General features: G+C 46.5%; 1 protein-coding gene and 1 long non-coding RNA gene across 2 annotated transcripts; one reads left to right on the top strand and one right to left on the bottom strand.

The window, feature by feature from the left end:
* Positions 1 to 2,223: 2,223 nt before the first annotated feature.
* On the bottom strand, positions 2,224 to 3,659 carry LOC117833248 (uncharacterized). Its single transcript, XR_004635375.2, has 2 exons — positions 3,125 to 3,659; positions 2,224 to 2,590 (listed from the first exon to the last, which is right to left on the bottom strand). It is a non-coding gene; the product is annotated as an uncharacterized lncRNA (long non-coding RNA).
* A 42-nt stretch (positions 3,660 to 3,701) lies between these two features.
* LOC117833247 (probable protein phosphatase 2C 75) lies at positions 3,702 to 10,911 on the top strand. Its single transcript, XM_034712679.2, has 5 exons — positions 3,702 to 4,361; positions 5,497 to 5,865; positions 5,953 to 6,070; positions 9,777 to 10,000; positions 10,112 to 10,911. Exons 1-5 carry the CDS (start codon positions 4,164 to 4,166, stop codon positions 10,523 to 10,525), a joined length of 1,323 nt encoding a protein of 440 aa, XP_034568570.1. The 5' UTR covers positions 3,702 to 4,163; the 3' UTR covers positions 10,526 to 10,911.
* The last annotated feature ends 15,773 nt before the right edge of the window (positions 10,912 to 26,684 follow it).

The following is a 26,684-nucleotide window of genomic DNA, read 5'->3' as shown; positions in this document are numbered from 1 at the left end:
CTCGGACGGCGAGGAGAGAAATCAGTGATGTCCCGGCTGGCCTCACCAGGACATCCGACCCCGACGATTGCTTCCGCTAGTGTTTACCTCTGTTGTTTTCTTTTGAACCTTGTAAAACTCTGATGTTGGTTTTTATGGCCGAACTAAATGGTTAAATTTGTTTAACTCAGTGGACTCGTTGTATTCTCTGGAACCACTCACCTTCGTGTGAGGTTGCTAACTCGATCCTGTTCAAGTGGTTAATCGGATGAATCCGACGGCACTTCGTGTTAACTTGGCTTAGGCAGGGGTGTCGCATGTTAGGCGGCTTAACCCTGTTTAATCTAGCTAATCCGAAGTGGATCCGCCATACATGTCCAGGGTCATGCATGAACTAACCTTCATATATTCAGTAGTAGCCGCCACATTAGGGTTCGGGTTTTGTTTAGTTCTAGTTTTCCATCGAAAAACTGAGATTGATTCATTATAACTATGGCAACAATTCTTTTTACTATGATCTTGTATAAAATACCATCTCAAAAAAGCAAATGTGGTTGACGATGCGCTGAGCAGGAAGAGCTATACTTCGAAGTAGATGACATGTTCCACGTCTCACAGTTAAAGAAGTGTCTTTGAGTTCAGGAGGATTAATTGCCAATGGAGGAGCTCAATGTTAAGGAAGATCTTACCTACACTGAACACCCAATCAAGATCTTGGAAACAATTGAAAGAATTACATGAAACAAAACTATTAGAACGTGCAAGGTGTAGTGGAATCACCATGCATAGGATCAAGCAACTTGATAGCGTGAAGAAGATCTAAAGGCTGAATTCCCACAACTCTTCGCCAGCACTTCCGAATCTCAAGGACGAGATTCATCTTAAAAGGGGTAGGATTTGAAACACCCTAATTTCATTTTTTGCAATAGTTTAAATTTTTTCTAGCAAATATCTAGAATTAGTTAGATTTTGTTCACAATTATTTGTGTGCAAATGATAGTTTATAAAATAAATTAAATGGACCATACAATATAAATTGTTTGCTTGCATAAATGCCGGTCCGCATAGTGGTTATATTGGAAAAATAAATTTGAATTTCAAAACTCGTTTAGCATCATCTGAAACTATTCAAATGGTAAAATGACCAAAGCATTGCTTGGGCCGATTTCCTTCTAATCCCTAAGCCCAAACCACCTTTACACTCCACCCTTTCTTTCTTTTTCTTTCCAGCCCAAAAGCAAACCGTACCGGGCCAAAACTGGCCCATCTCCTCATCCCATCTTCCTTCCCCTGCCTTCTCTCTTGGGCCAGTCCACAACAACCAGCGCCTCCATCTCCCTCTCACTCTCACCGCTAGGCGGCCCACACTCGTCAGGCTCTTCTTCCACCTCCCTCTCCCTTTCCTTTCTCTCCTCCGCGCTGCATGGGTCGAATCCCATCCGGGATTTCGAATCATGACGCCCCAGCATGGAACCGTGTCCATCCAGGCCCACTCCCGTGATCGCCGCCCCCTATCCTCTCGCTCTCTCCTGATCCCTCCCCCTCTCTCACTCTGGATATGGCAAGTAATTGCCATTCAAACTATGGTTAAGCCCGTGACTTCCACCGGTGCAATCCCTCCCCCCACATGCTCCCCCGTCCCTATAAAACCCCTTGTGGAACCCCTCGCCCCCCTTCACCACCCAAGCCACCACAGCACCACCCATGCCCTCTACCGCTATCGCACCTTGCCAGAGTCGCATCTCCCCTGAGCTTTGGTCAGGAATTGAAGCTCCGCTACTGTAATCCACCATGACATGGCCGACTCTCACCTTCCCTCTCTTTCCATACCAGCACAGGAACGACCCAAGGAAGCCCTGCTGCTCGATGTCCTGGAACCAAGGCCATAACACCCCGCCATCTTCACGCGCTCCGGAACCGCTCCACCACCGTTCACTGCACACCATCCACGCTGTTCCTCCGCCCATTTTTCACCCTGTGGTGATCTTGCCTCCCTCTCCTCTCCATTTTTTCTTCTACTTCTTGCTGTCCCCACGAACCATGGTCTGCTTCTCTGGGGATCCATCACTGCGGGCACCTCTTTTCAGGGTGGAGTCGGTGACCACAGACCGGCAGCACATTCTTGGCCACCCGATCCAATATCGACGTCTACGATGATCCTTTTAACCGAGGCAAGCACCTGTCAACAAGTCCACCATGGACCTTTTTCGATATAACCCCTGCTGAATCTGTTATCGACATAACTGAGGGTCAAACACAAAAGGTTCTGCTGATGATTGCTTAGTAAGGGAGGCTTGAAACTTTTGTCTGATATGAGCATCAATAGCTGGGCAGGCATTAGCAATATGACCTCTTAGACTGCTCGTGCCAAATTTGGTGTTCATGTGCAGTCTACAGTACTTACAACTAGCCTTTAGATCACCATCGACATTGACTAAACTTTGCTCAAAGTGTTTCCAAACAGCAGACCTTGTACGGCGTGGTGTTTGGGATGTGTAGATCTCTATGGAATAGTTACTTTATAGAACTACCCGAAGCGTGTTTGGGATGTGTAGATATCTATGGAATGGTTACTTGTAGAACTACCCGAAGCAGTGGATGACATGTTTACCTACATTAGACCCAACAACAACAAATTAAATTTGACAGATATTATAGTAAATGCTCTTCTCCAGCCACAAATTAAGATTACCAGTAAATTAATCTGCAATGGCATAACAACAATCGTATGACAACAATCATAGGCAAAAAATATCAGGAATGGTTACTGAACTTATTAGTATAGCCAGTAATCATCAGTAATGGTTATTGAACTAATTAGTATAGCCAGGAAACAATGTTAGTGACTTGATACAACTTGACAAAATAGCACAGTAAATTAATCTGCCATGGCATAACAACAATCGTAGCAAAATATTAAAAACAGGAACTGACACATACCAATATATCATGCATGTTAGATTCTTCCTACCATTGCCCAAAATTAGAAATCAAATCCCGGATGGATTATTGCTAGGAAAAATTAGAGAGGTTCAAGAGGGGATTTATTGCAAGATAATTCTATTAAAATCAAGAACATAGGCCATGGTTAGGTTTTGGATACTTGGATGCAGATGGATAGGGAGAGGGGAAGGATGGTCCTCACCAGCCTATGTTCGAAGGTGTGCCGCCGTCAGGTGAGATTGCCACCTCGCTACAGGTAGGGGTGCTTGCCGCCTTCTGGAGTCTTGTTCGCCGCTGTTGTATGTCAGGGTGCCAGTTGGGGGCGACAGCGCTAGTGAGTAGTGGAGACTCACGCTGACCGTAGCGAATCCGAGTTGCGGACAGGGCACGACTAGAACCTTGACGAGTCCCCTTGACGGCCGCGGCTGCGTGCCCCCTTGGCGGCAGCACCGTGGGTGGGAGAAGATAGAAGAGAAGAGGTGTGCGTGAAGTATGTGAAGAAGACTTTCAACACGTGTCGACCACTGGAATCCAATCTAATCCGGGCCAAACTTATCACAGCTAGATACCGGTACCCCAAACCTAACTCTTTACCTGGGCCAACCGGTTCCCCAAAACCAGGCTCAACTCCATCAAAGCCCAAACAAAAAAACTGGGTTCGCACCGAACCATTGCCAGCTTTATCCGTCATGACCCACCGCATAGGCCCGCCGGGCGTTGGCGATGGGAAACTCTTGTGGACCACTGGCTTTCTGCGAGACTGCGACCGCTCCATTCGCGGTCGCTGCCCCAAACCGCGCACAGCCACTTGTTCCTCTTCCTCCCCGCCCCGTGTACTATTTTCTCTCCACGATTTCACCGTCGGACCACCATCCTATTCTTGTCCGCTCCCCGACCTGCCTTTTACCTTTTTCATTGGCCGCCACCACCACCGCCAGCCTCCTGACGTGTCTCCGACTGTGTTGATTGGCCGTCTTCCTCCCCCCTTCCGTGACGCGATCAAGATCGGAAGAGCCACTGCCGCTGCTTTGTCGCGCAAAGATCGATCTTAGGCGTCGTCGGGCCGCGGGGAGGTCAGATCTTGGGTGGCATTGGGGCGGACCTTTGACAGGTGGGTTGGTTCTGATAGAGGAGGCACGACGGCGGCGGCTACGGCGGCAGCGGTGGCGACGGCGGCGCCGTCGGGTGGTGGTGGCGGCGGGTGCCTTGACTGCCTTCAGGATGTGGTGCGGGCGCTGTCGATGGGATCGTGCCTGACGGCGGAGCAGCGGCCAGCCTCGGCAGCAAGGGCGGCGCCCTGGGGCAAGGAGGGAGAGGGCAGGAGGAGGGAGGAGGAAGTGCCCGGGAGGATCGCCGGGAACGGCGTGGGCAATGCGGCCTGCCTCTTTACGCGGCAGGGGAGGAAAGGCACCAATCAGGACGCCATGGTCGTCTGGGAGGTATGTTAATGTATATCTATCTACTGGTCTTCTGGGATCTCCCTTACTTAATACGACATCATTTGCCTTGCGATTGTCTCTCCTTTCTTTAATTGACAAATGTTGGTCGTCGTTGAAATTGATCTCGAGTTCTCGACCCAGGAGTATTAGGAACGAATCCATGCTTTTAATGGGATAAGTTGAATTAGGCACAAGCATTAATAGCCCAAGGTGTTGATCTGCCGACCCTTTTATCTTCAGGATAACATTGCATAATGAAACAATTCAGTTTCATCAAATGTGATGTGTTTTCATAGAAACAATTCGATGACACACAAACTTGGCATGGTTTATTATGTTTTCTAAACTTAAAGTTATTTTCTTGATGAAATGGTATTCAAACTCTGAATAATGTAATGCTTACTGACAATGCAGCACCAAAATGAAGCTACTCCATTCATCCCCTTTGAATTAATAATGATGCCAGCCTCATTCAACTGTTTTGATTTTTCTTCTTTTTTTTCGAAAAAGATCAACTATCTGATCTGGCGCATCAATCAAATGTTTTAAAAGGAAGAATTGAATAACTAAATGCTTGAACACTAAGCATGGCACAACATCTCCCACCAGTTTCAGTGAACTTCGAAGGCTTGGAAGTTTGGATGTTGCAGTACATCTTGAGTCTTCCTTTCAAAGAAAAATCTTGTGGTTTTGTAATTTGCTCATTGAGAAATAGGATAGTTGTTTATTACTAACCTTGTTACAAAACCATGGCACTTTGGGTAGCTTGCAGTTAAATAATTGACTTTGATCCACAACTTCTTCTTGTTAGTTGAGTTTAAACATTTCAAAACAGTGTAGATAATTTGTCCCAAGAAATAGCTTTATAGTAATTAATTTTCAATGTTTATAAATATATTATGATAGAAATTAGTTATTAAAGTTGTATATTGGTCACCATATTGGAACATTAGGAAAGCTTGACCTGCATATGCATCAAATGAGCAAAATAGAGAGTGGAAAAGTCCTCCATCTTTGACACTGTATCCTTCGAATGAAAAGTTATGTTTACATCCTTTGAAAATTTTGATCTTTTATTTGCCTTCTCTTGATATATGATCATAACTCCTTGGAAATACCATTTCATTATGTACAGAACATTAATGGAAGAGCAGACACAGTTTTTTGTGGGGTTTTTGATGGACACGGCCCACATGGCCATATCGTCGCAAGGAAAGTTAGAGATACTCTCCCTTTGAAGCTGTGTGATTTGATATATGACGACTATGGGGAAAGCCCTATCAGCAATTCAGATGGTTCAATTCTAGAAGAGACTTTATCTCCATATGCAGATGCAGAGGACAAATCTCCCATGTCTGGACAGAAACAAGAACATCGGGAATTCTTTTGCTCAATGAAAGATTCATTCCGAAAGGCTTTTCGAGTAACAGATAAAGAACTTAAATTACACAGAAATATCGATAGCATATGCAGTGGAAGTACAGCAGTTACTTTAATCAAGCAGGTACCTGTTTTCTTATAAAAAATGGGTTTAGTATTACTTCAGAATTCTATATGTTGACAATTCAATGCTTTCCCTCTGTATTATCAGGGCCAGGATCTTATTGTTGGGAATTTAGGTGACTCTAGAGCTGTATTAGGAACCAGAGATCAAAATGGTCGCTTGGTCGCTCATCAGTTGACAGTTGACCTGAAACCTGATCATCCAAGTAACTCTCTCTCACTTCCCAAATTTAAAATATGTTCTTCTAATTTTCAGTTCCAAATTGAGTCATTGACTAGCTTGGTAGCTCCTGCTAGGCTGCTACTAGTGACCGTGTGATGTTGTTGGGTTAGAGCACCTTTTGTCCATATCGCTTCTGAAGTTGTATCTTATCATTCTCTTACAATAAAAATGCAGCAATATAACAAATACTTGTTGCCTTCTTCTTTGACACAGAACACTTCTCTTGTTCTGTGTTCTTAGCCAACAATTCGGACCATTAAAATATTCATATGTTCCGCAGGCAAATTATTTTATTGCATTGCGAGGTCTGCCTGCTGGTTAATTTTTTTTTAATTTTGCAACATCACCCAACTGGTTATCGACTTGTCGTTAAAGTCTTTTTGTAGTCTTAAAGAAGCCTAAGTGACCACTGGCCAGCAAAGTCTTTGCCAGATCTGGAATATTTGTATTTCTGTTTGATGGATGAGTATGGTGCAATTATTTTTCTTTCATATCATAGACAGCTCTGTACTGTAGTGACTTTAGGATTGTGCTCATTATGCTAAATCAGGGAATGGGGCCAACAAGGTGGTGTTGATGGCACTGACCATGGAGCCCACAGTTCATGTTGGGTGGTTGAGGGTGCTTTTATTTTTGTGGTGGCGGTGAGCAGAGTAGGGGAGAAACAGTTTGATGGTGATGATGCAGAGGTTGTAGAAAAGGGGTGGAACAGTTCGATGGATTGTGAGGAGGGGGCAGTTGGTAAGGGCCAGCACTATTAATGGTGCAGCTAGTGCTATGCCTCCAGGCGATGCAATATTGTGTTAAGTGGGATGGTTCTGCCCCTGAGGACTAATGAGGTTATGTACTACAATCCTGTCCCTTTTAGGCATATTAAGAGCTAGTGATCTGGTGAAACAGCTGAGAATACCTATTTTTTGTGATTGAGCTAACAAAAAGGATGAAGCTTACACTAACAGACTAGTGGGTTCTATGGAGTTGGATACCCCAAGGTGCAGTAACTCCAGAAAAATAAAGAGAATTTAAGCTCACTTACAAAAAGTGATCAAGTGGATCTCAAAATGCAGGGCCTTGATTTATCACTTCTAATTAATTAGGATCTCAGAATCTTTAGTGGATATGGTGAAGACTGTAGTTGCAGGTACTAGGAAGATCAGGTTTGATGCCCCCAAATGCCATGGTGATCAGGAAGATCAGGTACTTGGCTAACATGTCTAGGAGAGGGGAAATATAGGGAGAGGAGATAGAGATGGGGACTTCTTTCTTTGCTGGATTGGCAATAATGTGGAGCTGCTACACATGATAGCAACTAAATTGTAATAGACCAACTAATTGGATAACAAGAGATGGGACCCTTATTTAGAGATTATAACATAACTTAGAAATACTTTGCTAGCTTAAGGATGAAATCTCCGAGCGATCAACATGGCGTTGAAGCCAGCATGATTGGCGGTGGCCACACTAGTGGCACTGTATGCCAACCATAACATCTAACTATACTTGACTACCCCAAAAGATTAAGAAAATAGGCCGTATCTTTCCAGAATCCTCACCAAGATAGATACTGGGGTGCATGGAGGGAAACTTTTTGAATGTAGGAGCCAAGGAGAGGGCAGACAAATCCCTGAAAGCCAGTGAGATAGGTTAAATGCCTCGATGCCTTCCACATCAGCTCATGGGGAGTAGTTTTAAACTGCCAATAAGTCATGCACAAATTAACGCAGCTTCATTGTAGCAAAATGGCCATAATCTTCTCCACGTATTTGTATTTCAATCATTTTGTACTCTGAAAATCTAGTAGTTTTGCAAGCTTCAATACAGCTGTTCCTTTCTTGTTCCAAATTCAAAATTAAATTACTCTGCAGTACAACTGGTATCCTCCTGTCTAGACTGTAGATTAAAACAAGATAGCACAATTGGCCAATACTAAGGCCGAAATTTAAGTGCCTAAAACTATCCATACAGATCATACATCGAGAAATAGAAAAAGCAGATGAGAAATTTCCAACTGATATGATACTTCATATGTGCTTAAAAAGGCGACGTAATAGTTCAAGCCTGATCATGTTTTAAAATGGGAGCATTTTCAGCCTGACTGACAAAATGTTTACCTTAGGAAACATGCTATAATTCTCAAAAGATAGGAGTCCAAATTACCGCCCTGATCTTGTCACTGAATCTAACAGACATCCCTGAACCTAATACCAGGAATCTTGCTCCCCTCAACTCTCATTACTGGCCAAATGACCCCCTAGCCTGTTTTAACCTGGTTCCTATCCTGCGTGTCACTGGTTTTACTATTTTTTCTCTCCATGTCAGCCTCTTTTCTAGCGTTTACCCTCTCCTTTGCTACTGCCGCTCGGTTAACATACGCGAGCGAAGCAACATGCGAGCGGGGTGCGGGGTACAGCCAGTGGACGATGACGGGCCGCACGGATGAGGCTTCGACGACCGGCGATGTCGTGGACAGCGGAATCAGCGAGGAGCTCTGGCGAACTGCAAGTCAAGGTGACGAATCGTCGGCGCGTCCCGAAGGCGGCACAAAGACGACAAGCCATCTGAGCGGCAGTGCACAGGCGACCAGGCTGATTCAGCAGAAGCACTAGAAAAAATCGGGCAGGGCTGGTGGCAGCCACATGCTCCCCAATCCAAGCTCCTCAATTCGGTGTAATTCGTTCACGTGTTTTCCATCGTTTCAATTTTTTTCCTCCCAATCTCTGATAGGTGTGCAGCTACACAGCCAAGCACAAAACATAACAATAGTTGTAGCCAGGGGGCATTGATTGATTGTGCAGGGTCCTGGCCATGCCTGACGAGTTCTTGGACACCATGTTGGAGATTCATTGTGTGCTCCCTGTAATCAAAGGTTGCCACACCTCAGGCTGGATCCCACCGGACCACCATTACCACAGCTGGCACCTAGCAGGCAAGCAGAGATGCTCCAGCTTTCTTGCACGTGTTCTCGACCTCTGCCGCTTTGACCTCATCGTTGATGAAATGAAAATGCCGTCAAGGTGTGCGGGGGGGGGGGGGGGGGGGGGGGGGGGGGGGGGGGGGGGGGGGGCGGGGGCAGCGGGGCGTGAGGGGTGGTGGCAGGAGCTGGAAGGGGGGGCGGGGGGGGGGGGGGGTGCTACAGAGATGAGGGGTGTATGATTCCTGGTATTGGAGTTCAGGGGTGTCTTTTAGACTCGTGAGTAGATCAGGGGGGGTAATCTGGACTTGTTCCTTCTCAAAAGCATTTTATTTACGAGCACTAAACTTGAGCGCCAGTTTTCTGCCATACCGTTCTTTATAATCACCCAGTGAAGCCCATGGAGCACTTTAGAAATAATGTAAGGTCTTTCCTTTTCTCTTAGTATATCATCTTTAAGATTTGTGACATGGGAACAAAGCTTGGGTTGCACATCTCCGAAACAGGAAAATGTATCCTTACGTGATTGTTTGTGATTCATATTTTAAAAGATTATAAAATGATACTTTCATTACTTTTTTCAATAATACCTTATGTATATGCTTGTTTATGTACAGTTGCAAAGTGATGTGTTTGGACTTATCATCTGACAAAACAACAGTTTAATACCCATTCTATTCTGAGTCCGTTCAGGACTCGATTTGATGTTGTCTTGATGAATGCAATATGGGACATAATGGTAAAAACTCAGCATAATACAATATATATTATTTTATAGGGGAAGCAAGGAGAATCAAGCGATGTAATGGAAGGGTCTTTGCTCATCAGGATGAACCAGACGTGGCTCGCCTTTGGCTTCCTAATTGCAACTCCCCTGGTCTTGCAATGGCACGAGCTTTTGGTGATTTTTGTCTAAAGGATTTCGGGCTAATCTGTGTGCCTGAGGTCACCTACAGACAAATCACTGAGAAGGATGAATTCATTGTCCTTGCTACAGATGGGGTAATGGAAATATTGGCACTTATTTACTTATGTGGCTTTCAAATGAGTTGATTTCAAGATATGAAGCACTACATGGAATAAATTGCTCTGATATTTATTGTCTGCCTACAGGTATGGGATGTCTTGACGAACCAGGAAGTCGTGGATGTCGTTGCTTCATGTTCTGATCGTTCCTTCGCAGCTCGTTCTGTTGTTGACTTAGCAAATCAAGCTTGGAGATTCAAATATCCAACGTCCAAAACTGATGATTGTGCAATGATCTGTCTTTTTCTAGACAAAGAGGACAGTAGTGCTGGTGGTTTATCAGGATCTTCTCTAACTAGCAAGGGAATTGGGTCCAGTCAAAGGGCACCAGTCCGGTCAAGGAAGCCCAGGCTCAGTAGTAAAAGGGTAATACCAGAAGATGCAGATGATGGAAGTGACTCAAATATAAGTGGAGATGAGAGGTCCTTGGAGAGCTTCACCAGGTTGAACACACTATTGGCACTACCAAAGTTCGGTGACACAAGCCCAACAAAGAAATGAAACATATTGAATTTGCAATCAGCAGTATACTCACTAATGTTTTCTGGAGGAGAGTGTTGTCGGCTTTATTAGCATGCCCGGTGAGCTCCCATCCATATCATTGTTTCATCTATGGACGAGTGGGGTTGCTATTTTTGTAAATCCCAACTCGCATTCTGGTTACAGAGTAATGATTATGCAGCATGCGTTCAAAATCCATTTTTAATTTGTTGAGAGTCAGTTTTCCCATTTTTGTACGGCTGCTCATCAAGCATTTCAGTTGAACAGTGTCTGTACTCTGGTTTGGTATTGTGAACAAATCCTTTTCTCCAAGTGACATCTAATTTTTTTTATTGTCTCCAGACATATTGGAATTATGTTCGGAAAATAAATCTCTTTTCATGATATACCAATTCTTCTTTTGATCAACCGTATATGGTCAATTTGTTGACATGCTTTGGCACATCCTGTGGCAGTGTGGTGAGCCACATTTTTTTAAGTAAAGTGCACGTCAGTCCTTGGAAGTCGTTCGTTTTTTGACCATCCTTTTGTTCCGGTCGTGTCGGGATTTAGAATCCCGAATAGGTTGCAGAGAGGAGAATGAGTGAGGAGGGCAAACTAAGATCCTTTTCCCCAACTTTGACACTATGCAAAAAGAAGGTTTCCTATCACATCAAACTTGCGGTACATGCATGGAGTACTAAATGTAGACGAAATTAAAAACTATTTGCACAGTTTTGTTGTACTTTGCGAGACGAATCTTTTGAGCCTAATTAGTCAATATTTGGACAATAATTCACAAATACAAACGAAATGCTACAGTTGCGCATTTATGGCAAAGAGCCTAATTAGTCAATGTTTGGACAATAATTCACAAATACAAACGAAATACTACAGTTGCGTATTTATGGCAAAATGCAAACTTTGCCACTCCTAATTTGGGAACTAAACAAGGCCTAAGTGAATAGGAGAATCGAGTGAGTAAAAGGGTCAAGAGTCCTTCCTCCCAAGCCTCCCACCTCTTGGTTCCTTTTATAGGGAGGAGGAGGAGGAGGCTGTGTATATTTGTTCTAATGGTGGGGTTTAATATTACAACGGGTCCCTTGACTATTACAACGAGGTCTCTGGATGGTATAATCTAGTCCCTAGTCCTTACAAACAAGCCCTCACACCCCCTTTCGGACCTCTTTTACACACAAGGGGGGACTCTAGCCTTAGTCCACCTAAGACGTACCCCCAACAGTAGCCCCTCAACTATTCGGTCTTGACAGCCTCGATAAGACCTAATAGTTGCTTATGGTAAAAGACACTCATTTACAACTTAGACTCTAGCTGCGAGGAACGCCCTTTGCAGCCAACCCGTGTGCGCCTCGCTAAAAACTCCATCCCAAAAATCCAATGGGAAAAAAGGGCACGAAGAAAAGAGTATGTCTTAGGTTTACAAATGCCAACTCCGGATACTACGCGTCCAAGTGCGTGGAGCGATGAGCTTCGACCTGCATAGGGCTTTTCTCCTAAGCCTTGATCAACGAGCTTCGCTTCAAGAGCTGATGTAGTCCTGGGCGAAGGTAGCTCCAATGTCTTCAAGCCTTCTCTCACGAGCACCAGGCGACTAGGATAGACTTGTCTTCCAGTACACCCCTAGCCCCTCTTGGCTGGTGTTCGTGAGAGAAGCTCTGCATGTAATGGAAGTAGTCGAAGTAGTCGATGTAGTAGCGGTGACCGAGGTTGAATTGCACACAATCTCAGTGACGGTGTTGAAGTTGACGGCGAGCCCCTCGAGGCAAAGTGGTGATGGTGCGAAGTAGAAGGCGATGCCGAGAGTGAACCCCTCAAGCCGATGTTGCGGAGGCAAAGTCGAGAGTGATGTCGAGGTTCGCGGAGGATCGTGTTCGTCGCGGGAGTTCGTCGCCTAGCTTGTCGCCGAGGACCAGAGAAGCTTGCCGGCAACCTTGATGCCATGATATAGCATTAGATGCTCATCTTGGTAGCCTAGATGACTTGTCTGCCGGTGGATGCGTGCATGTAGACTGCTTGTGGTAAGCTGCATGTTTATATTTTCCTGGCGTAGAGAGGATTTATATGGAAGCACCAAAGCTAAACTGCTCATTCTTGATCATTAACTTTTTTGGAAACTAGGTGTAGTTACTCCGCACTCTGTTCTCAAATAACTTTCATCAGGTTTGGCCAATGTAATTTCATTTTGCCACAATAATTAATCTGGCTGGAAAATAACCAATGAAGTTGAAAAGGTGTGAAAAATGGTGAAGAAAAATATTAAGTGAAATGGTTTGAAAGGATACATCCTGCAATACACGGAGGTAATTAAATTGACATGATGCAAATATGGTAAAGGTTGGTGGTAATTAAAGTGCTTCGTAGATACACAAAGGTGAAAGTACGCGAAGGTTAAGAGCCTTGAGGTTAACCTTTCTGTTATTTGTTTCGCTCGTCTTACCCTCGGATGTGCTGACTTCCTACTCCATGGGATTGAGAGACTAGGGAATAGCTTCTATCCGTAACGCCTAGCTTCCTTGTGCCTGCATGCATGCGAGGGTAATGCATGGGATTGAGAGACTAGGGAACAGCTCCCTAGCTTCCTTGTGCCTGCATGCTTGCGAGGGTAATGCATGCCAGGGTAACAACGCTTGCCTGCATACGAGGGTAGTGCTGCATGCAAGAGTAACAACGATTGTGCTTGCATGCGAGGTTAACGCATGCGAAGGTAAATTATACGTGCGCGCACGCCTGCTTGGTGATGCACTTTTAGCACACGCATGCGGGTGACGAGCCTGGGCCTTTTGTGTCGCCCGTCCGCACTATATCACTGCGCGAAGGTTTGCTAGCTTCGAGAACTCGTACGAGTTGATGGCTTGCGGTGGACGTCCGCGCTTGCCGCGAGGGTCGACGCTGGCCGCAAGGGTAGAGCTTGCCACGGAGGTTTGCCACGGAGGTTAGTGCTAGCTACCTAGCTGCAAGGGTAATGCAAGCGAGGTTGCCACCAAGTTGCGAGGCTTAGCAGCTGAGGGTTAAGGTGATGGATGGAGCACTACCTAGTTGCTTGGGCACGCGGCCATGCACTTGTAGGTAACGAACTGTGCCTTAGCCTTGCTACTCGTAAGTTTGGCAGCTTCGAGGCCATTTTATGGAGTTTGGTAGCCTCGGGGCTTTGCTCTAATACGGCGCCCTAGCAACCTCGCATGCTAGAATAGGCTAGTATAGCCGGGATATAAAAACAGCGGGCTGGCTAACCGGATTCGTATGTCATGGTGACAAATTAACTTAGCACGTTAGTTGCATCCTGATACCTTTAGATACCTTCGACCAAGGGGAAAAAGATTAGCCCACTAGCGCTTAGCGATTGCTGGCGTGGAATATAATTTTAACTATCGAAGGTAACATAATGGCCTATGCACTTGCGTCGGCCGGTTTGGCAGGCAATTATTAGCTTCAGGAGAGTTAACTGGATTACTCTGGCGGCAGTAGCTTTACCTCATGCATGTGGGGTTTCTACAAGTTTGAAGGCTTTTTGCTTTAACACATGCATACGTACGTTTGCCATGCAGTTGAGGAGGCTCGGGTGTTCAGCTGGCTTCGGAAATTTGAGCCATCCATCGAGGTCCGCGATAGCCGCGAGCTTGGGAGGGATCAGCTTATGGGCTTCTTAATCTGTTTGTGAGCGCGAGGTTACCGCGAAGTCGGCGTGAGCGAGGTTGCCGCGAGGTCAGCCGGTTTGGCGAGGGTGACGCATGCATGCACGCCTGCTTGCTGGTGCATGCGTTAGCACATCTATGTGGCGACCTAGCTGCCTGGTTGCATGCAAGGGTCGGCGTTGCTCCTGCTTGGATACGGCTCCACTAGTTTGCTGCTACGCAGCCCAAAACCATTAAGCTAGCCACGAGGTTGGTTTGCCGCAGGTTGGCGCAGGCTGTTGCTACGAGGGTGGCGCAGCTTCTAATCAACCTCGAGCATTGAGCTCTTTGCCTCGGGAGGTTATGCTTGCTGCGAGGTCAACGCAGGCTCGAGGGTTCCTTAGCTTGGTGCGAAGCTCAAGGTTGTCACAGTCGAGGTTCCAGACGCATGCTGACTTGTGCACAGACGGACATATGAGATTTTGAGGTTTGAAAGTCAAGGAAGGTAGAAAGTGAACTCCAGTTTTTGAAGATACGAAACCCCCCTCGGGGTTTCGCGAGGGAGGGGAGAGTGCCGGGTCGAAGCCGTTTTTGGCGAGGTAGACGGAATGATGCCTCAAGAAACGTTACCCTAGTCTGAGGGGTCATTAGAACATACCCGAGCGCTTCTGACATTTTGAAGTTTGAAGTTTGCGAAGAAAAGGGGGAGACATTTTTACAAATATGTTGCTCCTGCGACCTTGGCCAAGGCTGGGCTCCCTTGTGCGAAAAGGTGAATGACCACTTTTTTAGAAAACGTCACCCACCCTGGCACGCCGTTTCGCATGAGAAGGTGCCCAGCCCAAAGGTTTCTACGCGTCAGATGTCGTCTCCGATCGTTGTAGTTGACTCTTTTTTAGACTAGAGGGGCAAGAGCAAAAGATGCGCGCTTGCGCGTGCATAGTGCGCTTTAGTTTATAATATAGTATACGCTATCATTGCTAGGCTCTTCCGGAGCTGCTATCTTTCCTTCGCGTGAGAACGCGAGGCTCTGCAACTTGTTGTTGCACCGAATCTTGCATGGAGACACAGTTCTGTGCGTAAGAACACGACGCTGCGCAACTTGTTGTTGCATCTGGTTTTGTTACTCATGCTGCAACTGGCTTTGTTACTCATGCCGCAACTTGTTTTTGCATCTGGCTTTGTTACTCATGCCGCAACTTGTTGTTGCATCTATGCAATGCGATGATTTTGATGCATGCTTTGATGCATATGAATGAAATGCTTGCATATGCAAAGATATATCACATAGTTGCAGGAAATGCCAACTTGTGGGTGGTATTGACTGAAACTTGAGCACGCAACGGAATAGTGCCTTGACTCTCCTTAATCAGCCTCCAAAGGTTGTGGCTTGGTGCTTTGATAACCATTATAGTGGAAGTCTAATAACTGATGAATGCCAATAGAGATAACTCCAATAGTTGATGAGAGCCAAAGGTCCCTAATATATATCACTTGATGGAAACTGACACGCCATTAAAACCAATGTATCATGCCCCAATTCTTGACTTGGTTACGAGATGAAAACCAATATTCCTAAAAAAGATACGAGGACCTAGTATACAAGGGCTAACTTAGGAGGGTGGAGGACTTCTTACAATGGTGAGGACCTGCATGCTATAGACAGGAAATTTCAATATTTGAGTTGTAACCTGCATGACTATAGTCCGCGATATAGTAACAATACAAGTAAATATATAAGTCAACAAAAGTTTGCTCGTGCTCAAGCTTTTGTGGACTTACTTCAAGCGTCAAGCTCTAGTCGATATCGCAACTTTTGGTTGCTTCGACTATCAATTTGAACTTAGTCTCATAGGGGATAAGATATTGCATTGAAAATAAGTTGCTGATATCACTAGTAGAGAATTGGCTTTCCATGCGCCCCCTTTTGTCCCGGTTTAAAGTTGGCCCGGGACAAAAGGTTCACTAACCGGGACTAAAACTCGGTCACTGGTGGGGGGCTCACCAACCGGGACCTTTTATCCCGGTTGCAAAGGCTAGTGGGAAAAAAAGACTCTGAGAGGCCTTTTATCCCGGTTTGAAACACCAACCGGGATAAAAGACCCCCCCTTTTATCCCGGTTAGTAACACCAACCGAGATAAAAGGGTCAAGAGCCTTTTATCCCGGTTTGTAATACCAACCGGGATAAAAGGGGGTCATTTATCCCGGTTGGTGTTTCAAACCGGGATAAAAGGGTCCCCAACGAGGTGACTGGAAGGTGACTGGAAGGGGATTAAATCCTCGAACCCTTTTATCCCGGTTGGAAACACCAACCGGGATAAAAGACCCCCTTTTATCCCGGTTGGTGTTTCCAACCGGGATAAAAGGGTCCCCCACGAGTTAATACAAAAGGATAGCATCCCCTACATACTTAGATGTGGTGTGTAGGTGGGATGGTAAGGAAGCTACGCGCGAGGCTGGAGGTTGTGGGTTTGAATCCCACGAACCGCGCACGCGCATATTTCGCGTGAAAAATTGCGTGACTTGTGACTTGCCAAGGGAGCTCGGGATTTTTTTTTTGCAGTGCCGGCCATGGTGACCCATTTTATTCCGGTTGGTATTACCAACCGGGATAAAAGGGGGTCTTTTGTCCCGGTTGAGTGACCCGGGATAAAAGACCCCCCCTTTTGTCCCAGTTGGTTTATCCCGGATGCATTTTCGGGATATTTGCACCCTACCAACCGGGACTAAAGCCTAATTCTCTACTAGTGTATGTTGGCATATGTTAGATAGCCGCATGTATAAGTAGTGCACACATGCTTCCTAGAGTTAACTTGTGTCTCTAGAGGGATACTTACACGGGCGAAGTCCTGCAAGTTAGTGAGGAAATTTCTAAGGAAAAGGGGTGAGTTTCTAAATGTAGCCCCTCTAGTGCTCTAGACAAAGTATGCGGAGTATGTTGGAGCTGCTTATGTTGTGTCAAGTGCTTTTTCACCTTTGTGACGGTAACAAACTAGAATATTTAAGCTATGTTTTGATCCTAAAACAAGTCATTAGTGCTTAAAGAAGAACTTTGGCAAGGATAAGGCAAGTGAAAGTACCCTTTTGCCCTCACAAGGTTAAAACACTTCCCAAACCATAACTCCAATTTTTGCGTAAGAACTTAAAAATCTGTCCAACTAAGAGTTGTAGAACTCAACCTTTCTAACAACTTTAATTTTCGGTGTTTTGCTTTGATCTAAGCAGAAGCCCTCCAAAAACTTGAAATACCCATCTGTGTTGTTTTATTTTAAAATAGGCAAGGTCCCAACTTTGGGGCTCTCTATTTTGAAATTTCTAAGATGAACTTCAGCTAAGCCCTATACCAAAGTTTTAGAGCTTCGAAACTTTAATAACTTTTCTTTAAGGACCAAGTTTGAAATCTATCCTGAAAGCCTTCAAAATCCAGGTTAAAGTCCCCTAGTTTGGTCAACCTAGCCTCTTTTGGCAATCCAGGCTAAGTCTGGAAATCAGCCCGACCTTGCACCTTACGGCGGATTTATCTCTTAAAAGTTGAACAAAACATCAGAAAATCTCTTTATAGAAGTTGGAGCTACGTTTCTACAATAACTTTGTCAATTGGACCTTGGTCCAATTCACCCCCGAAGCTTCTCAAAACTGCAGCTCAAGTCAGCCCAGAACCCTAAAAACCAGTCAAAGCCGCCGTTTTTCTCTAAGTCCTGAAAACCGGCGTTCCTCCAAACTTTGGAGTTTTGAATCTCCAAATCCACCACGATTTTGAACTCTGTCAAATTACAAAAGTTGTACTTTGGTCTGTGTACTACAACTTTTGGAAAGGGAGTCAATGTGGTACGGTTTGAGAATCGGGAGATCCAGAGGCTCGAAGACAGCACTGCAAAAGATCCCGCGTATCCGTCGGTCAGAGCACGCCGGAGCGTGCATGCGTCGCGCTCCAGAGCGCCGTCGCCGCGTGGCACGGCCTCACCGGCAAGTGTCGCCTCGCCTAGTCGCCGGCCGCGACAAGATGGATCGATGCGCCTCGCTCCCCAGTCGCGCGCGATGACGACCTGCAGCCCCTCTGCTCCGTCCCGTCTCGCCTGCTTGAGGCCTCGCCGGCTGTGCCAGGAGCACTGCCGATGGCTCCGCCGCCGCCCCGGCCACTCCACGACCGAAGACTGGCCGCTGCCACGCCGGTGCCGCCTCGCCTCTTGCGCGCATCCGCCCCACCATGATCTAAGGTCACGCCCCAATGCCTTCGGGCCCTCCCGTCAAACCCCCGGTCACGCTGCCCGCGTGCGCACCCCGCAACGCTAGCACCTCGGCCAACCGCCGTGCAGGCCGCGACAGCTCCTCCCCCACCTCGCCAGTAGCGTAGCCCGGCAGAGCTGCTCGTCCCGCGTACGCTTGCGTTGCTTCGCTCGCCCTGTCACCTCGCCTGCCACACTTGCCCGTCCCTTCTGTCCGCCAATGGCACCGTCACCATTAATGGCCGCGACAGCACGCGCCCGCCCTTCTCTAGCCCACCAGCCAGCCACAAGCCCCTGGCGCCTATAAAAGCCCCGCCAGCATTACCGCGCTCCCCTTCGCCTCCCTCTCCGCTCCAGCTAACCATCCAGAACCCTCACCGCTCGCCCAAGTTCCGCCGCCGCAAGCTTCTCTGCTCCGCGCTCACGCGCTGCCGCCTGAGCTCGCCATGGACCTCCCCCTTCCGCCCGACCTCGTACCTTGCCAACACCACCAGCCGCTTCGCCAACCTCTCGCGCAAGCGTCCCGACCCAGCTTGCCACCACTGCCGCACCCTGCGAATGGTAACCGCTGCTTCACCTGCGGCAACGTAGGGCACTTCGCCAAGGACTGCCCCAGAAACAAGAATCAGCACCCCGGTTAGAGTAATACCATGGCCAACAAGGGAAAGAAGCCCAAGGTGCACGTCCAACAGGGGAGATTAAACTTCACCAGTCTGACAGAACTCCCGGAAGGTGCGCCAGTGATGACAGGTACATTCCTTGTCCATAATCAACCTGTTCTTATTTTGTTTGATTCGGGAGCATCTCTTAGTTTCATTGGGAATAAGACTGGTGAGAGATGTGGGTTAAGCATTGGTCACACAAAAGGGTCGTATATGATCTCAACCCCGGGTGGGAAAATAGCTTCAGACAAAATAATTAATCTTGTACCTATCAAGCTAGACAAAATCCTTTTTAAGGAAAACCTCATCATCCTTGACCTAGAGGGGATAGACATCATCGTAAGTATAGATTGGATGACCCGACATCAAGTGATACTCGACATATCTACTCGAGCTATCCACGTAAATTCACCCCTACACGGCAACTCTACCGTACACTTGTCCCACCCAGAGTGCGTAAATCCTTATGCATATCCTGTGATGGAAACCCAGCTAGAAGATATCCCTGTTGTCTATGAGTACCTCGATGTATTTTCGGATGATCTGCCCGGCATGCCACCAGATAGGGATATTGAATTTGCTATTGAGCTACAACCAGGCACAACACCTATATCAAAAAGGCCCTATCGGATGCCACCCGCCGAGCTGGCAGAACTAAAAACCTAACTGCATGAAGTCTTGGAAAAGGGATTTATTCACCCCAGTACTTCACCATAGGGTTGCCCAACATTGTTTGTAAAGAAGAAGGATGAGAGTCTACGTATGTGTGTGGACTACCGACCTCTTAATATGGTTACTATAAAAAAGAAGTACCCTCTCCCCCGCATTGATGTGTTGTTCGATCAACTAGCTGGAGCTAGAGTATTCTCGAAGATAGATCTTCGCTCTGGTTATCATCAAATCAAGATCCGACCATGTGATATTCCCAAAACTGCCTTCTCCACACGATATGGACTCTATGAGTACCTGGTTATGTCTTTTGGATTCACTAATGCACCCGCTTATTTCATGTACCTCATGAATTCAGTGTTCATGCCCGAGTTGGACAAGTTCATCGTGGTATTCATTGATGATATCTTGGTATACTCGAAGAATGAAGAGGAACACGCTGAGCATCTTCATGTGGTTCTTCAGCGTTTAAGGGATCATCAACTATATGCCAAATTCTCCAAGTGTGAGTTCTGGTTAAAGAGTGTTAAATTCTTGGGACACACGATCTCTCGGGATGGCATAGCAGTCGACCCCAGCAAGGTGCATGCAAGAGGTCATGGAATGGAAGCCACCCACTTTGGTTCATCAAATCCGAAGTTTTCTTGGTCTAGCAGGCTATTATCGGCGATTCATCTCGGATTTCTCAAAAATAGCTAAGCCTATGACTGAGTTGTTAAAGAAAGGAGCCAAATTCATATGGAGTGATAAATGTGAAGAAGCCTTCCACACCCTGAGAAGACTCTTGACTTCTACCCCATTCTTAGCTCAACCTGACACTACTAAGCTGTTCGATGTGTATTGTGACGCTTCCGGCACTAGACTTGGATGTGTTCTTATGCAGGACAACCGAGTCATTGCCTATGCCTCACGAGCGTTATGGCCTCATGAACTAAACTAGCCTACACATGATCTTGAGTTGGCAGCAGTGATTCACGCTCTAAAAATATGGAGACACTATTTGATGGGCACTCACTGCAATATCTACACCGATGACAAGAGCCTCAAGTACATCTTTACTCAAGCAGACCTTAATATGCGCCAAAGAAGGTGGTTAGAACTAATCAAAGATTATGCTTTGGAAGTGCATTATCACCCTGGCAAGGCCAACATAGTAGCGGATGCTCTCAGCCGCAAGGCCCATTGTAATTGTTTGTCGGCAACCAACTTCACAGAAACCCTATGTCATGAAATGGGAAAACTCAGTTTGGAAATTATTCCCCATGGCACCTTAGGTCATGTGTCCATTGAATCTACCTTAGAGGTCAAATTGGGCTGACACAATTAGAAGATGAGGAAATAAAGTTAATTAAGGAGAAAGTTTCACAGAGAGATGAGGGGTATAAGCATTTCCGACAAGATGAAAATAGGAGAGTGTACTATGAGAACCGACTCGTTGTTCCGTCTAACCCCGATCTTAAGAAGCAAATCCTAGATGGGGCACATCTCTCCAAGTTCTCGATTCATCCTGGCAGCAATAAGATGTATCATGACCTCCGTCAAACATTTTGGTGGAGTGGAATGAAGCTGGAAATCGCGCGCTATGTCTCGGAGTGCGACACGTGTCAACGTGTCAAGGCAAGCCACGTGAAGGTAGCAGGTACCTTGCAACCACTACCTATTCCATCTTGGAAATGGGAAGATATCAACATGGATTACATTGTGGGATTACCTGTTACCTTCCAACGCCATGATTCTATTTGAGTTATAGTGGATTGCCTCACTAAGACGGCACACTTCCTTCCCGTTCACACTACCTATATAGCCCGAAAATATGCAGAGTTATATCTGGACCGTATCGTTTCCTTGCATGGTGTTCCGAAGACGATCATCTCTGATCGAGGTGCTCAGTTTGTGGCACGTTTTTGGGAACAACTATAGTTGTCACTTGGCACCAAGCTAATTCATAGCTCCATTTACCACCCTCAGACTAATGGCCAAACGGAACGAGTAAACCAAATTCTAGAAGACATGCTACGCTCTTGCGTTATACACTTTGATAAAAATTGGGACAAATGCTTGCCATTAGCAGAGTTTTCTTACAGCAATAGGTACCAGTATAGCTTAAAAATGGCACCATTTGAAGCCTTGTATGGCCGAAGGTGTCGAACACCTCTGAGTTGGTCGCAAACGGGAGAGAGAAGAACCTACGGACCCGATCTAGTGATTGAAGCCGAAGAACAAGTAAGAGTGATTCAGGCACATCTAAAGGCTGCTCAGTCATGACAGAAAAGTTACTCTAACAAAAGGAGGAGATCCTTGTAGTTTGATATTGGTGATCATGTATACCTCCGACTCTCCCCGACTAAGGGTGTACAACGGTTTGGGGTAAACGTGAAATTGGCTCCCCGGTACATTGGCCCCTATGAGATCATGGAGATATGCGGACCCGTTGCATATCGGATCTGACTACCTGAATAGCTCTCAGCTATTCACGACGTCTTCCATGTCTCTCAACTGAAGAAATGTGTTCAAGTCCCGACCGAAATCTTGGAATAGGAACAACTTGAAATCGAACCTGACTTATCCTATGCGGAATATCCTGCCAAAGTCCTCGATCGTAAGGAAAGGTACACCCGACGACAAGTGGTAAATATGTATAAAATTCAGTGGAGTAACCACACGGAAGATGAAGAAAACATGGGAAATAGAGGAATACCTGAATAAACACTTCCACGGTTTTCTTTTCAACCAAGGAGGTAAGGCACACACTAACCACACTAGTAGTCCTTGCACTCGAATCTCGGGACGAGATTCTTTTTAAGGGGGGCAGGCTGTAACAACCTAGATTATTTAAGCTATGTTTTGATCCTAAAACATGTCATTAGTGCTTAAAGAAGAACTTTGGCAATGATAAGGCAAGTGAAAGTACCCTTTTGCCCTCACAAGGTTAAAACACTGCCCAAACCGTAACTCCAATTTTTCCTTCAGAACTTAAAAATATTTCCAACTAAGAGTTGTAGAACACAACCTTTCTAACAACTTTCATTTTTGGTGTTTTGCTTGGATCTCAGCACAAGCCCTCCAAAAACACAAAATACCAATCTGTGTTGTTTTGTTTTAAAAAAGGCAAGATCCCAACTTTGGGGCTCTCTATTTTAACATTTATAATATGAGCTCGAGCTGAGCCCTATATAAAAGTTTTAGAGCTCCGAAAGCTAAATAACTTTTCTTTAAGGAGCAAGTTTGAAATCTTCCCTAAAAGCCTTCAAAATCCAGGTCAAAATCACCTAGTCTGGTCAACCTAGCCTCTTTTGGCAATCCAGGCTAAGTCTGGAAATCAGCCCGACCTGGCACCTTAGGGCAGGTTTATCTCTTAAAAGTTGAACAGAACATTAGAAAATCCGTTTATAGAAGTTGGAGCGCTAAGTTTCTACAACAACTTTGTTAATTGGACCTTGGTCCAATTCACCCCTGAAGCTTCTCAAAACTGCAGCTCAAGTCAGCCCCAAACCTTGAAAACCAGTCAAACCACCGTTTTTCTCTAAGTCCTGAAAACCGGCGTTCCTCCAAACTTTAGAGTTTTGAATCTCCAAATCCACCACAATTTTGAACTCGGTCAAATTACACAAGTTGGACTTTGGTCTGTGTACTACAACTTTTGTAAAGAGAGTCAACATGGTACGGTTTGAGAATCGGGAGATCCAGAGGCTCGAAGATAGGCCCGGCAAAAGATCTCGCGTATCCATTGGTCAGAGCGCGCCCGAGTGCGCGTGCGTCGTGCTCCAGAGCGTCGCTGCCGTGTGGTGTGGCCTCACCGGCAAGTGTCGCCTCGCCCAGTTGCCGGCCGCGACAAGATGGATCGACACGCCTCGCCCCCCAGTCGCACGCGTGATGACGACCTGCAGCCCCTCCGCTCCGTCCCGTCTTGCCTGCCTGAGGCCTCGCCGGCCACGCCAGCCGCACTACCCACGGCTCCGCCGCCGCCCCGGCCACTCTGCGACCGAAGACCGATCGCTGCCGCGCTGGTGCCGCCTCGCCTCCCGCGCGCATCTGCCCCATTAGCATCTCCGGCCGTGCCCCAATGCCTTCTGGCCCTCCTGTCAAACCCCCGGTCGCGCTGCTCGCGCGCACGCCCCGCAACGTTGTCTCCTCCGCCAACCGCCGGGCAGGCCGTGACAGCTCTTCCCCAATCTTGCCAGTAGCATGCCCCGGCAGAGCTGCTCGTCCCGCGCACGCTTGCATCGCTTCCCTCGCCCTGTCACCTCGCCTACCGCGCCTGCCCCTCCCTTCTGTCCGCCAATGGTGCCATCGCCATTAATGGCCGCGACAGCACGCGCCCACCCTTCTTTGGCCCACCGACCAGCCACAAGCCCCCGGCGCCTATAAAAGCCCCGCCGGCGCTACCACCCTCCCCTTCGCCGCCCTCTCCGCTCCAGCTAACCGTCCAGAACCCTCACCACTCGCCCAAGTTCAGCCGCCGCAAGCTACTCTGCTCCGCGCTCACGCGCCGCCACTTGAGCTCACCATGGAGCTCCCCATTCCACCCGACCTCGCGCCTTGCCAACACCACCAGCCGCTTCGCCAACCTCTCGTGCAGCTCTAGAGCTTGCTTGTTGCCCGCGAGAAGCACCACCGCCGTCGGAACACTGCCGGACCCCGCTGCCACACGAAGCTTTCCGCCTTCCGCCGTTCCACCCCGACTAAGCCTCCCCATCACCCCCAACTGCTTCAAGTCGGACCAAGGTGAGCCCGTAAGCCCTCCCGGCCACTCACCGTTCTAAGACCGCTGGCGCATCGCTTGGATTTTACCCGCCGCCGTCGCCCGGCACCTGAGGACCCAATTGCTTTTGGGAAAGGTGAACCAGGGGCCTTAGTGTTAAAACCTAGGACCTTTAGACGATTAAACCCTAGACCTAGGGGCTAGTCCGCAAGTTTACCTTGGTTTAAATGCTTTAATCGGCAGAAATTGTGTTCATCTTTAAAAATTCACCAAAAGTCATAGAAAACTCAGAAAAATGCCAAACCAATTTTGCTAGGCTTAGAATAAAGAGTAGTTTTTAATAAAAATACTTTTGGTATATGTCACTGTTGGAATTAATGTGGTATGTTTTAATTCTTGATTAAGACATTTAAATCATAACAAATCATAGAAATATGACAAAAAGACGAAACCAACTCTCATATGTTTGTTTCAAGTAGTAGAAGCTAGGAAAAATGTTTTGGAGCTGGCTCAGGTGTACAACTCCCTGTTTTAGTTTTACCATGTGTATAAAATGTTGTTTTCACCTTTTTGTATAACAATTAATCTGGAGCTGAGAAAAATATGAAACCTTCTGATTTAATTTATTGATGTAACTCAATTTATGGGAAAAATGTGGAAACCACCAGAATTACATAGGTGAACCCCTTTCTTGTTTAGAGAAGAATAAATAGGGTAAATGCATAGAAAACGACACCTTTTTGCAAAAAATTGTTAAATACCAGCTACCTTAAGGTAATAAAGGCTATATTGGAAGAGGTACAAAAGAACATTCAGAAATAGGATAACTTTCCAATCTAAAGCTTAATAAAGTGATGTTACATATATGTACACAATCGTCATCAAACCAACCCCCATCCTATACCACACCCCACCTTCTTTATGTAAGTAAAGAAAGTTTAGAATCTGGTTTAGGTGAATGTGGCCTTTATAACTTCTTCTTCTTCAGCACTAAGTTGTGTTTGCGTTCTGTGAAAAGTTGAGAATTTAACTTGATGCATTGCATTTTGTGTAGAGCTGAACCTCGCAGACGAAACCTATGAGCTTCACTCGGTGCCGGAGGAAGACGGAGCCGTAGCTGGGCTGCCACCTGCAGGAGCCGAGCCCGAGCACATTGAAGACCAGTTCGCTACCGCCCTGCTTGAAGGCAAGCCCCGGAGCATAAATTCCTATCTTTAACTACTTACAATATTTTGGTTGCTTGATTGTGCATGTATGTTTTAGGAATTGCTTGAAACTGTAGATGCATGAATTAGTGCTCTTGATCTGAACACTAGTATTTGGAGCTAAGTAGTTGCAATGCTTAATAGGACTTGGTAAAAGTCGAGTGATCGCCTGTCACTCGCGAGTTATAGGAGTTGTTTGCTCTCCTTTTTTTTACAACTATAAGGATGATGGACGGGGCAGGGCTGCGTGAAATATTTTGGTGGTCGGTGGATTGCCCCGTCTGTCTGCATGAAAACTTGGACTAAGGTCGAGATGTGATATTGTTTGTGATCAAGTGTTTGAAAGTACTAATCTCATACCTAGTATGGGATGGGGAAGCCTAGTACTTGATTGAACCAGGACGTGAGCGGTTCGTTCCACTGTCTCTGGAATGAAGTTCCCTTGCGGCTGCGTGAGGTGACAAGTGCAGTCATAGAACGGCAGAGGCCGGGTTTATGGAGCCTTGCACCAAGGAAAGTGGGCCCGACATGGGTCTGGGAATTGATGGGGATGGCTGACAAATGAAGCGACCCTTCGCGGTGCGCAGATGTCGTGGGATTAGGTTCTCCATGCATGGTTAAGAAATTTAAATCGATTCGTCTGCCTCTCACAATTTGGGACTACTTGATCGCTATACTACACTGAGTAAAAGCAGACTTGATGATTTTAATATTGATGCTTGTCATTAATTGTTTGAGAAATTATGCTTGTTTAGTGTAGTTGCTAACTTAGACAAGTAAATGAACTTAAAACCTGTGGCTAAAATATTGAAAGTAAGGACTTACTATAGTCGCTTTTGGCAAAACAAACCCGAGAGCCAAAGAGCTTGCGTGGCTAGGTGTTGGTGGATTAGAACCACCGGTCGATTAAGTCTTGTTGAGCGTAGTCACTCAGCCTTGTTGTGGCACCTCTTTTCAGGTTGTGTTGACGCCCCCGAGTTTGCTGCTAGTGGCACTTGGCCTCCCCAGCTTCCTCCTGGGTGGACGGTCGAGTGGGATCCCTCCTCGGACGGTGAGGACCAGGACCATTGATGTCATGATCGG

This window comes from Setaria viridis, chromosome 8 (genome assembly GCF_005286985.2).
Source record: "Setaria viridis chromosome 8, Setaria_viridis_v4.0, whole genome shotgun sequence".
In the NCBI taxonomy this organism is placed as follows: domain Eukaryota; kingdom Viridiplantae; phylum Streptophyta; class Magnoliopsida; order Poales; family Poaceae; genus Setaria; species Setaria viridis.
The sequence above is the reverse complement of the archived record's forward strand: the minus strand, read 5'-3'. Positions and strand labels throughout refer to the sequence as shown.

Bases quoted from the DNA above. Each gene is read 5' to 3' on its own strand.
- LOC117833247 (XM_034712679.2), top strand. From the start codon at position 4,164: ATGGGATCGTGCCTGACGGCGGAGCAGCGGCCAGCCTCGGCAGCAAGG. The intron at 5,866-5,952 runs GTACCTGTTTTC...CTGTATTATCAG, and splicing joins CAGTTACTTTAATCAAGCAG to GGCCAGGATCTTATTGTTGG. The intron at 10,001-10,111 runs GTAATGGAAATA...GTCTGCCTACAG, and splicing joins TTGTCCTTGCTACAGATGGG to GTATGGGATGTCTTGACGAA.